General features: G+C 30.4%; 2 protein-coding genes and 1 non-coding gene across 5 annotated transcripts; 2 read left to right on the top strand and 1 right to left on the bottom strand.

Moving 5' to 3' along the window:
* Nucleotides 2,582-2,665, top strand: TRNAY-GUA. Its single transcript is given in 2 exon segments — nucleotides 2,582-2,618; nucleotides 2,630-2,665. It is a non-coding gene; the product is annotated as a tRNA-Tyr (tRNA).
* Nucleotides 5,540-6,730, top strand: LOC104751812 (nucleolar protein 58-like). The gene has a single exon (XM_010473848.2). The coding sequence runs from the start codon at nucleotides 5,694-5,696 to the stop codon at nucleotides 6,519-6,521; it is 828 nt and encodes a 275-aa protein (XP_010472150.1). The 5' UTR covers nucleotides 5,540-5,693; the 3' UTR covers nucleotides 6,522-6,730.
* Nucleotides 6,519-9,925, bottom strand: LOC104751813 (bifunctional dihydrofolate reductase-thymidylate synthase-like). 3 transcript variants are annotated; one of them, XM_010473850.2, is made up of 11 exons: nucleotides 9,305-9,925; nucleotides 8,788-9,218; nucleotides 8,219-8,582; nucleotides 8,079-8,123; nucleotides 7,902-7,967; nucleotides 7,762-7,817; nucleotides 7,625-7,690; nucleotides 7,409-7,541; nucleotides 7,153-7,276; nucleotides 6,955-7,061; nucleotides 6,519-6,843 (listed from the first exon to the last, which is right to left on the bottom strand). In XM_010473850.2, exons 2-11 carry the CDS (start codon nucleotides 9,213-9,215, stop codon nucleotides 6,769-6,771), a joined length of 1,464 nt encoding a protein of 487 aa, XP_010472152.1. In that variant the 5' UTR covers nucleotides 9,216-9,218; nucleotides 9,305-9,925; the 3' UTR covers nucleotides 6,519-6,768. The 3 variants fall into 3 exon arrangements, with proteins under 3 accessions (XP_010472152.1, XP_010472151.1, XP_010472154.1); XM_010473849.2 differs by having other exon boundaries at nucleotides 8,788-9,925; XM_010473852.2 differs by having other exon boundaries at nucleotides 7,637-7,690; nucleotides 8,788-9,925.

Here is a 12,664-nt window from a genome sequence, read left to right as displayed (position 1 = left end):
TTTAGAGAAAAAAAAAAAAAAAAAAAAAAAAAAAAAAAAACCAGTTGCCAAGCGTGATACACACTCTCATTAGTTAATGATACATGGCATGCGCGGACTCAAATTTTTTCCTTTCAATTTGTTGAATAAATTCAGCGTTACTTAATCCACATTGAATTTTTTTAGTTTTTTCAATCAATACAAAATACAATAAAACTTGTATGTTTTTCATATGACACATCAGTTTCAATATTCAAGCTGGTGTTGACACATCAGTTAAAATCAATAGCCAATAAAAACATTTAAATTAATTATAGACCAATTAAAAAATTAGGTCTAATAAAAAAGAAAAAACATGGTCACTAAAGAAAAAAGGCCATTGGATCATTATTGTAAAAATCCATATGTGTGATAAAAATATTACAATAATAGACCATAAAAGATGTGTGATAAAAATATTTTCTGTTAGTCAAAAAACTTGTAGTTGAAACAACCGTTGCAAATGTCATCAAAATTTCCAACGGTACATCATTCACCACCTTCGGTTTGAGTTAGAAGCATATTATGATGTCGATATTGCATGACTCTCAACTTTAGAACGACATCATTACAATTTAGTTGGCAACAGATAAAATAATTATACTAAATTTAACTAGATAAATAAATAAAAAATAAGAATTCAAGAAGTGAAAATTACAAGTAAAGATAACTCATCAAATTCTAAAAAAAATATATGTTTTACAAATTATATTTATACTAAAAAAATATTCAAAATAGTATCCCGTTGTTTGTCATATTTTACATGTAAGAATGTAAAAATTTGTTGTCAAAAGAAAAAATGTAAAAATTTGATTTGTTTTTCTATTTTTTCTTTTAAGATGTTGCTAGATTAACATATATAGCTTGAAGAACTTAATCATAAGCTTGTCAAGTGACTAAGCTTCCAACATGATCCTAAGCTTTTCAAGTGATTAAATGGGTTTGTTTAGTTTAGGTGTTAGGTTATAAGATAAGAACAAGTATAAATATGTTGTAATGTTGTAAGAGATAAATTATGTGAGATTTAGGAGACAAATGTTGAAGTGCCTAAACCCAAAGTAATCTAAAAGATCCATCAAGAAAATTTACAATATAGACATCAAAAAGTAATATTTCTTACTGTTCTAGAGGGGATGTGAGTGAGAAACAAATAAAGAATTAATGGTTTGTAATCACAAAATTTATTTGGTAATAAATTTAAAATATATTCAAAAACTAAATTTATGAAATAAAAAACTCAAGTATCATATGATGATTTAAATAATAATAACAAAAAAAATACTATTGAAATTATCAAAAACTTATGAATTGATGCTAAATAACATATTAAATTATTAAATCAAAAAAACAAACAAATATAAAAAATAAAAATAAAAAATCAATTTCATGGCGTAGCACGGGTACCAACCTAGTACCCATAATAATGTGATGATTCAACTATTAGATTCAACAGCTGCAATGCAAATAGTCTAATAGGTGAACATTAGTGTATATGGTCTTTAATTCTATCTTTGTTATATAGAGTGTAAGTGTATGGTCTTTAATTCTCTCTTTGTTGGTGGTCTTTTTTCATCATACCCTTCTTGGGTTGGGGTCACATTCTCACATTCACCTTAAATTGCGTCATAATTACTATAAAATGTAAACAGCAATAAACACAAAAGTAAATACAACCTGCATGTTCTACTTTTCTATATCTAATTGCAATTGCAAACGAATAGATGAAGAGATATTTACAGCTCCTAAAACTATAAATATCTGGCTGTTCTTATCATAAGCTCAATCATACTATAATATCTAGATACTTATTTTACAAATACAAAGTTTTTTCCTAACAATAATATCTAAATATTTAAAATGTTTTTGTTTCTTTTATGTGCACACCAAGCTTATATTAAAATAACTCGAAAGTAATGATCATATTATTATAACTTTGTAATCATCAACGAAAAAAGAACTATATATATCTTTATTTCTCATACAATCTTGTACATCGATCAAACCCAAAAGTTACGATGATCCTTAGATCTTTTATTCTATAATTAAACAACAGACATTGATTTGACAATTAATACATTATTCATAATGGCATAATGCATGCAACGTAGATGGTCAGATAGCTAGTGCAAAAGCTACCGTTAAGGTATTCTTTGCAACCAATCTCCTTGCCTCCCATATCCTCATTTACTACATCCGTGAATGGCGATCGCAGTCGAACGTCTCTCTACACCTCCGCGGAAACATTCTGGTCATCAACTTCATGCATTTCTTAGCATCCACTTATGCATTTTTCAAAAGTTAGTTTATTCCACGAAGCCCACATCTTTTATCTTTGCATATCATCACAATCTTCTGAAAAAATCTTAGTTCGAGAAGCCACATTTTTTATGTCGAACTTTTCATCTGAAACCTTGTATTAAAAGAATTCGTAGACGATATATGATAGAAGTAGAACTTCATATGGATTATCCCTTCACTTAGTCCCATGATGGGCTATTGGGCTTGATATTTAATCTTAGTATTATAGGCTTTATATAAAATTATGATCATTAGGTTAGCAAACCCGACCTTAGCTCAGTTGGTAGAGCGGAAGACTGTAGTAGTTGCTGTAATCTTTAGGTCGCTGGTTCGATTCCGGCAGGTCGGATTTTTTGGAACAAAGTTAAAAAAAAAAAAAAAATCTAAGGAAGGAGTATAGTACAGTAGTTCCTTGATAAATAAGCTCAGCTTAATTTGTGACACTGAATCAGCATGCACTCACATGCGAGGGGAGGAAATAAATGTTATAAAATGCACGTAAAAGATGTACACTACGAAAGTACGAATTTTAAACTAATCACTACAATCAACTTGAGAATTAATTATAGTATATATTAGGATACACAAAAGCCAGGTATGAATTATATATGAAACTCAGATTCTGGTTCTTTATAGATTTGCCACCATGAAAGGGGTCACACTAATTAATGAATAATATGAGATTTTGTTTTTTGGCTAAGGATACATTGTTTCTTCTCAGAATAACATATAAGAAGAATTTAATCAACTAATTTTATGAGTTAAGGTGTATATTATGTGTGCAGTAAAGCTCCATTATCTTTAAATCTAAGTTCAGATTATCGTTGATGATAAAAGAAAACAGTTCATAGATTTTAAAGTTCCCACATATACATTTTAATGTTAAAGAAGTGTTCTCTTGTGCCCCATGAGGTCCAATCATTTCTCTATATAAAGGGAATAATTATATTAAATTATCAATCAAATAACTCTAAAACGATTTCTGTTGTATTTATAGTTTCTAAAGTATTAATTATATACGTATGTATGTTGGCGTGATATTTCTTTCTACAAAACGAGATTTATTTACATTTGTGACAGTGAAAAACTTTTACTGTAATAGTTATGTTTTTGATGTGTTTGATCCAATAAATTAGAGCTTTTAGAGAGAAAAAATTGAATTTGATTTTTTAATTTGGTTGATATAGTCTTAGTATGATGTGTATCCACTTAGATAAAAAAAAAACTCAAACTATGACACATATTAATATGTACTACTACTGGAATTGGAACTGTAATAAACCAATTAATTTACATATAGTGTTAAACCATAAAACAGATTTACACGAACAGAAGTTATAGAATAATTGTAAATGACCATATCGGTCGGTCTTTCACAAATGAGAGTATGTGAATAACTGTTAGGTTCAGGTTCAGAAAACTTTTCGTTGACCATAACTCAAATTAAATTAGGATCTCTCGGTTGCTAATATGAAAATAAGTCGTAATTAAACAAATTATGGATAAGTGTCTAAGAACACGTAGACTATTGATACTTCACAATTTGCATATTGTTTGATTGAAGCATCGAATGACACGTTACACTTATAAGCAATTATGAAGATGTCTTTTAAAGAAACGAAAAAGAAGTGGGGCTTTAATTTTGTTCAAAGTGTATCCAATAACACAATTTGAAATTGAAATGAAACCACATATACATACTTTTTGGTTAGAAAGAGACAAGACATAAAGCAACACATTAACAAAGAGAAGTTGTGGAACTATAAGCCATTTCTCTCAATCTCTTAGTGAAGAAGTAATGGTTTCTTCTATACATTAAATTATGAATTTAAAATATGGGTGATTTGGAGAAGTAAGCATGTTTTAGGTGGAAAATAATTTTTTAAATTTCGTTAATATGCGATTATAATAGTATACTTTATATCCCACAGGCTACAGTACTATAATTTGGTACGATGGCCAAACTTTGTAAACTAACTAATCATTCAAGTCCTAAAAACTTTTGCAATAAAGTTTATTTAAATATGGTGATACGCATTATTTAAAGAGATTAATTCATTGTGATCGAAATCAAGAACATATTAAATGGACATATAAACCTAATGGCGTGCTGCTTTTATGACTCGGGTAAAATAATTACAAATGGATGAAGATAGTGCATGAAGCTAATTTACCAATGAAACTTAGTGAGAAATATCCCATAGACATACACAAAGTATCTATCGAATTTGCACCTACCTACTATAGAGAAAATTTTGCGTCATAAATTATAATGATGATACGTTTGTGTATATATTTTTTATAATTAAATTATTGAATATTGTTGCCTATAATATGACGACTTAGAGAGTTAATATTTATTCCTTCAATTTGTTTCATTTAAATGAAAAGTGTCATTTAACTTAGAAGTATAAAATATTTTATGTGGCATTGTTTGACAAGTGAGATTGTCTTTTTAGCTAACAAACCCTTTAGGAACTGCACACTTTCTAATTTCTATGATCAAATAGTATATATTCTAAGAAAGTAAGTATGTTACTTGTTTGATTGGCATACTATAAGACAGTGAACCAAAACTTTGAATCACCTACTAAATTATAAATAATTAATCATACATTATTTTCATAATTTTTTCCGGTTCAATCTCATTAGCTTCTCATCATCTGTTTTTTATTTTATATATGAATAAGTTTATTACTTTTGATTAGTGAAAGAGCTTCTCCATGTTTTAAACTTGATCTTTGTCCAAAAAGGATTATTTAGAAGTTTCTGTCAAAATTATGAATAGTAGTATATCATGAAAGATTACAGCACTATGCACTAATTGTTGTTTACAAGTTTTTTTTGTTTAAAACTTAAAAATGATCAAAATTGTAAACGCAAACAATACCATTTTGAGTTACATTCACAAATTCACCAAAAATATGACTAGACTATTCGAATTTTAATTGAAGATAAATTCTCTAACATATAAACGTAACTACAATCTCAAAGACAACAAGGAAATTGAGTCAAATGGAAGTATTATGACACAAGACTATGATTTTTATTGGGTTTGCAGTTGAAAGAGATTAATTTAGGGGTGAAAGCATAATTTTTTTTTTTTCTCTTTGACATATAAGAACAAAGTATCTTTAATTCAATAGTTAAAAAAAAAAATGATTCCCTTTAAAATAAAGCAAATGCACTAATAAGTGACCCTTTATAAATACTCAACATTGTAATGTTACATTTTCTCAAGCTAAAACAAAACACACAAGAACAAAGAGAGAAAAACAGGCTCACTCACTCTCATCTGTTTTCTCTACAACATCTTTGTTCCATCATCAAAGACGATTTAGGCCAGAAGTTTCAAAACTCCACTCCTTTTAACGCCAATGGATCCGCCTAGTACTCAAAAGACTAAACCAAGAAAGATGAAGGTTGTTGTGAAGAAGTCTCGGGCTCAAATACTCTTAGATTTGTTATACCGGGTGATCGAGATAACTATAGTTATGGTAACTGTAGCCAAGCTCTTTTACCAACTAGTCATCACGTTCGAGGGCTCTGGTCTTGCGGGTTTACTCATCAACCGTCACCTTGCTTTCGTTTTGGGGAATGGGATAGTCATCGCCCTAGTCGCCAAGTGCGGTTTCTTTTTGAATCAAGAACCTGATGCTAGGAGAAACAGCAATGATTTTTACGATGAGTTTGTTCGGGAGAGCTCAAGAGGAGTTAGGAATTTGGAGACACAACTGGTATGCAGGGAAAAACAGAGCGAATCAGAGACCGTGGCGAAACAGAGCATTGAAGAAAACAGAGCAAAGCAGAGCATTGAAGATAAGAAGAGACAAAGCAGAGCAAAACAGAGCATATCGGAGAAGAGGACGAAACAAAGCACTGAAGATAAGAGAGAGAAACAGAAGAAGACTGAGAACTGTTCAAAACAGAACACCGGTGAGGAGACAGAGAAGAAGGACATAACTGTGAAGAGACACAAAGAGATCATTGCTCAAAATCAGGAAAGCCCGAGGAAGAGTTACGAAAGGAGTCAGTCCGAGAATCTCGAGGGCTCAAAGAAGAGTACTTGTGGAAAACTGAAGAGATCGGAGACGGAGAGATCTGCTGATGTACTTGAATCCGACGATGAACTCCGATACAAGATTGAGTCTTTCATTGCGAGACAGAGGAGGAACCAAAAGGATGAAGAGTTTTGTATTATCTAAAAAAATACTAAAAAAAAAAAAGCAAAGAAAAAGAAAGAAAAACTTAAGTTTATGCAAAGCATTCACATATGTTTGTGAGTGTTTTTTTTGTATATATATACGGGCAAAAATATTTCAAAGCCCGAGCATAAAATGTTGTTTTTAGCTTTTCTTTGTATAATTTTGTTCATCTTATAAAATTTATGAAGTACTATATAAGCTTTCTGTAATATTGTTCTTATGATAAGCAATGAGAGTACAAGTAGAGTCACATCTCCAGGAGTTCCAAATCAGAAGCCTCAAAGTTATCGATCTTCTTTTTCTCAGGGTTGATTTTCAAAATCTGTTTTTTTTTTTTTTAACCATTAAGATACAAAAAAATGTAAATTTTGTTTCCTGAAATGAAAAAAAACAGAGGTAAATATATTGAACAAGTTAGTGTAGTACTACTGACCGGGAAGGGTGTTGGGGAGATTTGAAGCTGTTTTTGTATAGCCATGACGTGAGCTTTATTAACACGGGCTTGTCCAATCACATGGATGAAATCACCAGCTACGAGGTCTGTCAAACACAAGAAACATGAGCTAATGGTTCAAGTCTTATAGTCATCAAGACTCAAGATCTAATCAAAGTGTATAAAATGTATACGTACCGCAAACATGAGCGATGATGCGTGTCAAGAGAGAATATGCAGCGATACTGAAAGGAATCCAGAGGCTCGCTTCGGTTGAGTTCTGGTAGATTTGACAGGAAAGCTCACCATTTGCCACATAGAACTGGTGGTAACAACCAAGAAAACCAAAAACCATTTCAAATTTTATATATCATTATAGAACTTTGAAATGGTTTACAATGGAAATGTAACAAGTTTTCAGATGAGACCAAAACAGAATGAAACGCGTGCTAACCTGCGCGACTGTCTCACAAGGAGATACTGACAACTTGTAATCTAAGGGATTATAAGTTGAAAGCATGATCTTTTGATTATGAGGATTGTTCTTTATCTTGTTTATAACATCAGGGAGCTGATTGAATTCTTTGCTGGTAAATGTAAAACCAATCAGCCAAAGTAATAAAAAATATGAAGTTATGAACAATCATCAAAAGAAGAGGATATTACAAACCTAGCATCAGACCTTGTCCAGTGGAGTGGTTGGTTTCCATCTTCTTCTGTGGCATTCACTCCGAAGCTGGAAAACAAACATCAGTGTGAGTCTGGTTTCAGTACAACTACTTTCTAAATTCTCAATTCTATGCTTGCCTGTCAAGATATTCTTTAGCATCATCGCTGTCCCATATATGATTAGTGCCTTTTTCCTGAAAAAAAACATTATGAGATAATGTTGAACACAAGGATTTTGAACATGATCATTGTCTTGTGTCTGTCTCTTTTGGTATTACCTTAAGAATGGTTGAACCACGGATGAGTTGTAGGGTTTCCTCAACAACGCCTAGCCAGAACACTTTCTGCAAGACAACGGATTAACAGATAGACAAAATCAATCACTATAATCATCTAAATTAAGTTGGCTTCCTTGATAGAAGTTGTGACTTAAAGAAGATGATGAGAAGACATGCCTTGGTTGTGAGAAGCGGAAAAGTCTTGCGCAGATTGAACCGCATCTGTAAATGAACCAAGATAATTCCCAGGTCAACTACAAATACATGTAAGCTCAATTAAAGGAGAAAGACACTAACAAAGATGAAGCAAAGCTCACCTGACAGCCAAATGTAGAAAGAGTGTTATTGTCATTCATGTCCCCACTAGATATAATTTTTTGAACAAGATTCAAGTAACCAAACTCCTCATGCCTCTCGAAAACCATCTTAGGCAAGAACGAGTACTGTTTGAAATCTGACTCAGCAACACTTTTCTTTTCACCGGAACCAAAAATAGGATCTAATTTCCTTCGGACATAAGTGTTGAAGCTATACCGAATCGCATTTTCCACATTTGGAAATGATGAGTACCACGGATGGTATAGACATGTATCCACCCTCGGTGCAAATGCGTCGCATGGTACGCTTATTTCAATTTCGGTTAGGTGAATAGCATCACAGCCTGGTGCATTCATATAGTTCCTATAGAGAAACCACAAAACACATCAGCAGAAAGAGCCAAAATCTTGACATGTTACTAAACTTCAATAGTCTAACTTTAAGGCCACAAAAGAACTTCAACCATGGTACATCAATCACATCTAGACATCAAAACCTCAAGTTCTAAAGTCTCAACTATTATTAGAAAAAGAACAAAAGCCAATGTGGAAAGAGGCTGGATGCAAACCTTAGCAACTCGCCGCCTCCTATGACAAAGACCGTCTCAGTGGACAAAGAATAGGGTGCAGTGGCTAGAAGTTCAAGAGCCGATTCCATGCTACTACACACCAATACACTCTCATCAGCGGCAATGTCGAGACAGGTAGACTTTGTGAGAACAATGTTGAGGCGACCAGGAAAGGGACGAAACTCGAGAGGAGTAGAATCCCATGATTTTCTTCCCATAATAGTCGCATTCCTCTTCTTGGGATCGGATGTCCTAGTTGTTACACCCTGGAAAAACTCATATTCGAAAGGTAAATCCCAAGGAAGTTTCATGTCCATACCAAGACCCATGTCTCTAGTCGCTGCTATAACGACTTGGTAACTCCTTCTTGTAATTGAAGAAACTGTGCTTTCGGCATTGTTACACAGTGCTGCTTCACCAATAGCCATATGCTGAAACTTTCAAAATCCAATGAACTTTCAGAGAAAAAATGGAATGAGAAGATGAAAAATCAAAGATCCAAGAAAAGATTATGAACCTTGGATGGATCAAAAATCTGGAAATAAACTATAATAGTCAACGGCACGCATAGGAAGAAGAAGTCTAGAAGAAACAAGTGAATCTGATATCGAAGCGTTGTGTTTTTTCTATATTAGAAACAACTTGAATATTTTTTTTTTTGACCCCAAAAACAAATAACAACTTGAATAAGAAGCAACATTCTCTCAAGTCTGAACACAAAAAAGCATTGACCTTCCTTCCTCGAAAACTACTCGACAAGGAATTTCAAAATTTAATTAATAAACAAGCCAAAATCCATCTAGAACCAGATTAAAAACTGAATTATCAATGTATAGTGGTCCAAATCTCACTATAAGTAAATGTAAAAGGTGGTCCAAATATATAATTTTTTTAAAGTTTTGAAATATAAGACCAAAATTTTGATTGATGAACTGTAATTTTATGGAGTCATTAAGTGGATCCAACTAGTACATGGATTTTCCTTCTTCTATTATTATTTATATGACTCTTTTTTCCGGTAAAATCCAAAACATCAAACATCGAAAGTAAAATGAGTGAGAGAGAAACGTAGCTTTGTCTCTTTCCTACAAGTAGTCGATGCCAGAGAAGTCAACCTCCGCCGCCGTAGCCATCGGAATCGCCGTTATAGTACAAGTAACAAAGACAAAATAAAATAAAATAAGAATGTTTATTGAGCTATTTGATGCTTACATATGGGCCTTAACTAGGCCCGAAAGTTTTAAAATACTTAAAAACAATGAGTCCAAGGTAGTCGAACACATTTTTGGCCCAAATTGGTTCAATAACATAGTAATATTTAACTGGAACCCTATTTAACTTTCATTAGTTGACCTTTTTTNTTTTTTTTTTTTTTTTTTTTTTTTTTTTTTTTTATATATATATATATATATATATATATCAAATCAAAGTTAACTTTTCTTAATTCGAATTTCTTTTCCTCCAATTAAGAAAATTTAGTACAATAATCATTCATGTCTCATAAATTCATAATATAAGATGTTTTCAAAAATTGTTAATTAATATTTTAAAATTTTAAACTTTGCGGTCTGTTTTTAATGATTGGTTGAATTATGCTTTTAACTAATTAAAAAAAAAATTCTTAACTGCTATAAAAACATTCTTTATTTTTGTGTTTTTATCTAAAATATTCCCTCCGTTTCATAATATAGGATGTTTAGAAAAGTATTTTTGTTTCATAATATATGATATTTTCAACTTTCTATGCAACTTTTAGATTAAATTTATATTTTATATTATGTATACTTGTTTATGATTAATTTAACTTTTTAAAAGTAACTATTTCTTAATATGCGTGTTTTCACTAAAATATCCTATATTTTGAAACCGAAGAAGTATTATTTAACAATAATGTTGCTTTGATTTGACAAACAATATATTTTAAAAAAATATATATTAGTCTTATAATTAATGTGAATATTATAAAGTCAATTAATATGGGAGCTGGAAGCTTGGGCAGATGATGATGATGGTCGGTCGGTCCATATAACAAGATTTTAAATACAGTTTATTGTTTTTCGCTGGATGAAATAAATGATACTATCTGTTTAATTTGATCAGTTCGCTTAATTTATTTGGGCAAAGCCTTTAAAGCCATCAGCCATCCCGTTCATAATTTATTATGTTGTCGGAAAATATGAAGAACCAGTAGAAAGAAACAACACAGCATGATTCTATTTCGTGATCGTATACTCTTTTTGTTTTTGTTTTTAATCTCATACTAGAACTTAACCCGTGGTACAATATTTTTAATTTTAAAATTTTAAAATTTATATTATATTTATTTATTATTTTATTAATTTTTTAAAAAATATAATATTTTACATGTATTTGATATAAGTATTGAAACTATAGGATTTTTATAGTGTTTTCAAGGTTTTAATCCGTGTGGTATATGTATAGTCTAGTAATATATTTATCTCCGGGTACACATCTAAAAGTGTTTAAATAAAAAACAATTCCACTTAACTCCCTATATGGGATTAATGCCAATCCGTCTCACCAAAATCAAAATAAGTTTTTGCGTAAAAATAAATAATCAAAATAAGTTTTTTATCAAGTTTAATTATGTTAATTATTTTACCAAATTAGCATACTTTTATAGTTTATAATTTTTCCATGTCAATATATATAGTTTATGATAATTAATAGAATTTTAATTTTTTGGTAATTCCTCAAAAGATAAAAAATAAACCAAATTATATGGGGGGTTTTTCAACATATTTCATGTGATATTTTATAATTGGATTTTCGGTTTAGGAAATTTATTAATGTTAATATAGTTATGGATATTAAAACTTTTGTTATGGAAAATCTGTTGTATATCAATTAAATTTGAGAGATTCTAGCATCCATAAAAATATTTTTGGAGATTTAATGGGTTAAAACTTTAATAGGTAGAGTTGTTTTTGGAAATATCGAATTGTATAGATGTTGTTAAGATTTTATGGCAATAAATGTAACAAATGTTGGTCAATTTAAGAAAGTTTAGAATTTGAATTTTTCTGCAATATTATTTATGGAATTGTTTTAAGGGTTAATGTTGTAAAAAAAATTAAATAAGTAAAACTTAAAGGGCATAAACCAAAATGTACTCCAAAAATGTTAATATAGATACAAATATATAAAATTATTATTCTTATTAAATTATTGTTATAATTGCATCATACAACATATCAACAAAAATTCTACTCTTTGTCTAGTTAAAAGATAAAGATGTTGAACTTCCTAAATCCTAATCCTAATCCTAATCAACCAATTTCTTTGTAGTTGTTATTTTCTTTTGTCATCAATTTTTTTTTGTTTTGTTCAATAAGGTTGGTTTTTGTTTGTTTCTTATTAATTGAAGTATCGTAGCATTTTATATTTAGATGTAATGAAAAGGACTATTAGTTAGTTAATTAACTCAAAAATATATTTATGAAGCTTTTAAATAGATGTTGCGAGTAAAACGTACTAATCAGTCAACAATTTACTTCACTCTAGTTTAAAAACAACGATGATCTACCATCAACAAAATTTATTTATAAGTAAAATCAGTATATTAATAAGAAAAAAATTTCTATTTTTTATCAGCATAATTATAAATTAAAATTTGATCGTTTTTTATTTATTATTCATCAAATATAGTTTCTAGTGATACGATCCAAAAAAAAATAAAAAAAATAAAAACCACTCCAGACTAACTAAATAACACTTTTACATACAATCATAGTTGGTACACGATGATTTAGTTTCGTTGAATTTGTACATCCTAACCGCCATAACCATTCAAACCCGAAATCCAAACTAATTTTTCTACTCCAACCACCGTGGCCATTCTAACCCAACATTTTTC

Source organism: Camelina sativa, chromosome 16, assembly GCF_000633955.1.
Source record: "Camelina sativa cultivar DH55 chromosome 16, Cs, whole genome shotgun sequence".
In the NCBI taxonomy this organism is placed as follows: domain Eukaryota; kingdom Viridiplantae; phylum Streptophyta; class Magnoliopsida; order Brassicales; family Brassicaceae; genus Camelina; species Camelina sativa.
This window is presented reverse-complemented; position numbering and strand designations above follow the sequence as displayed.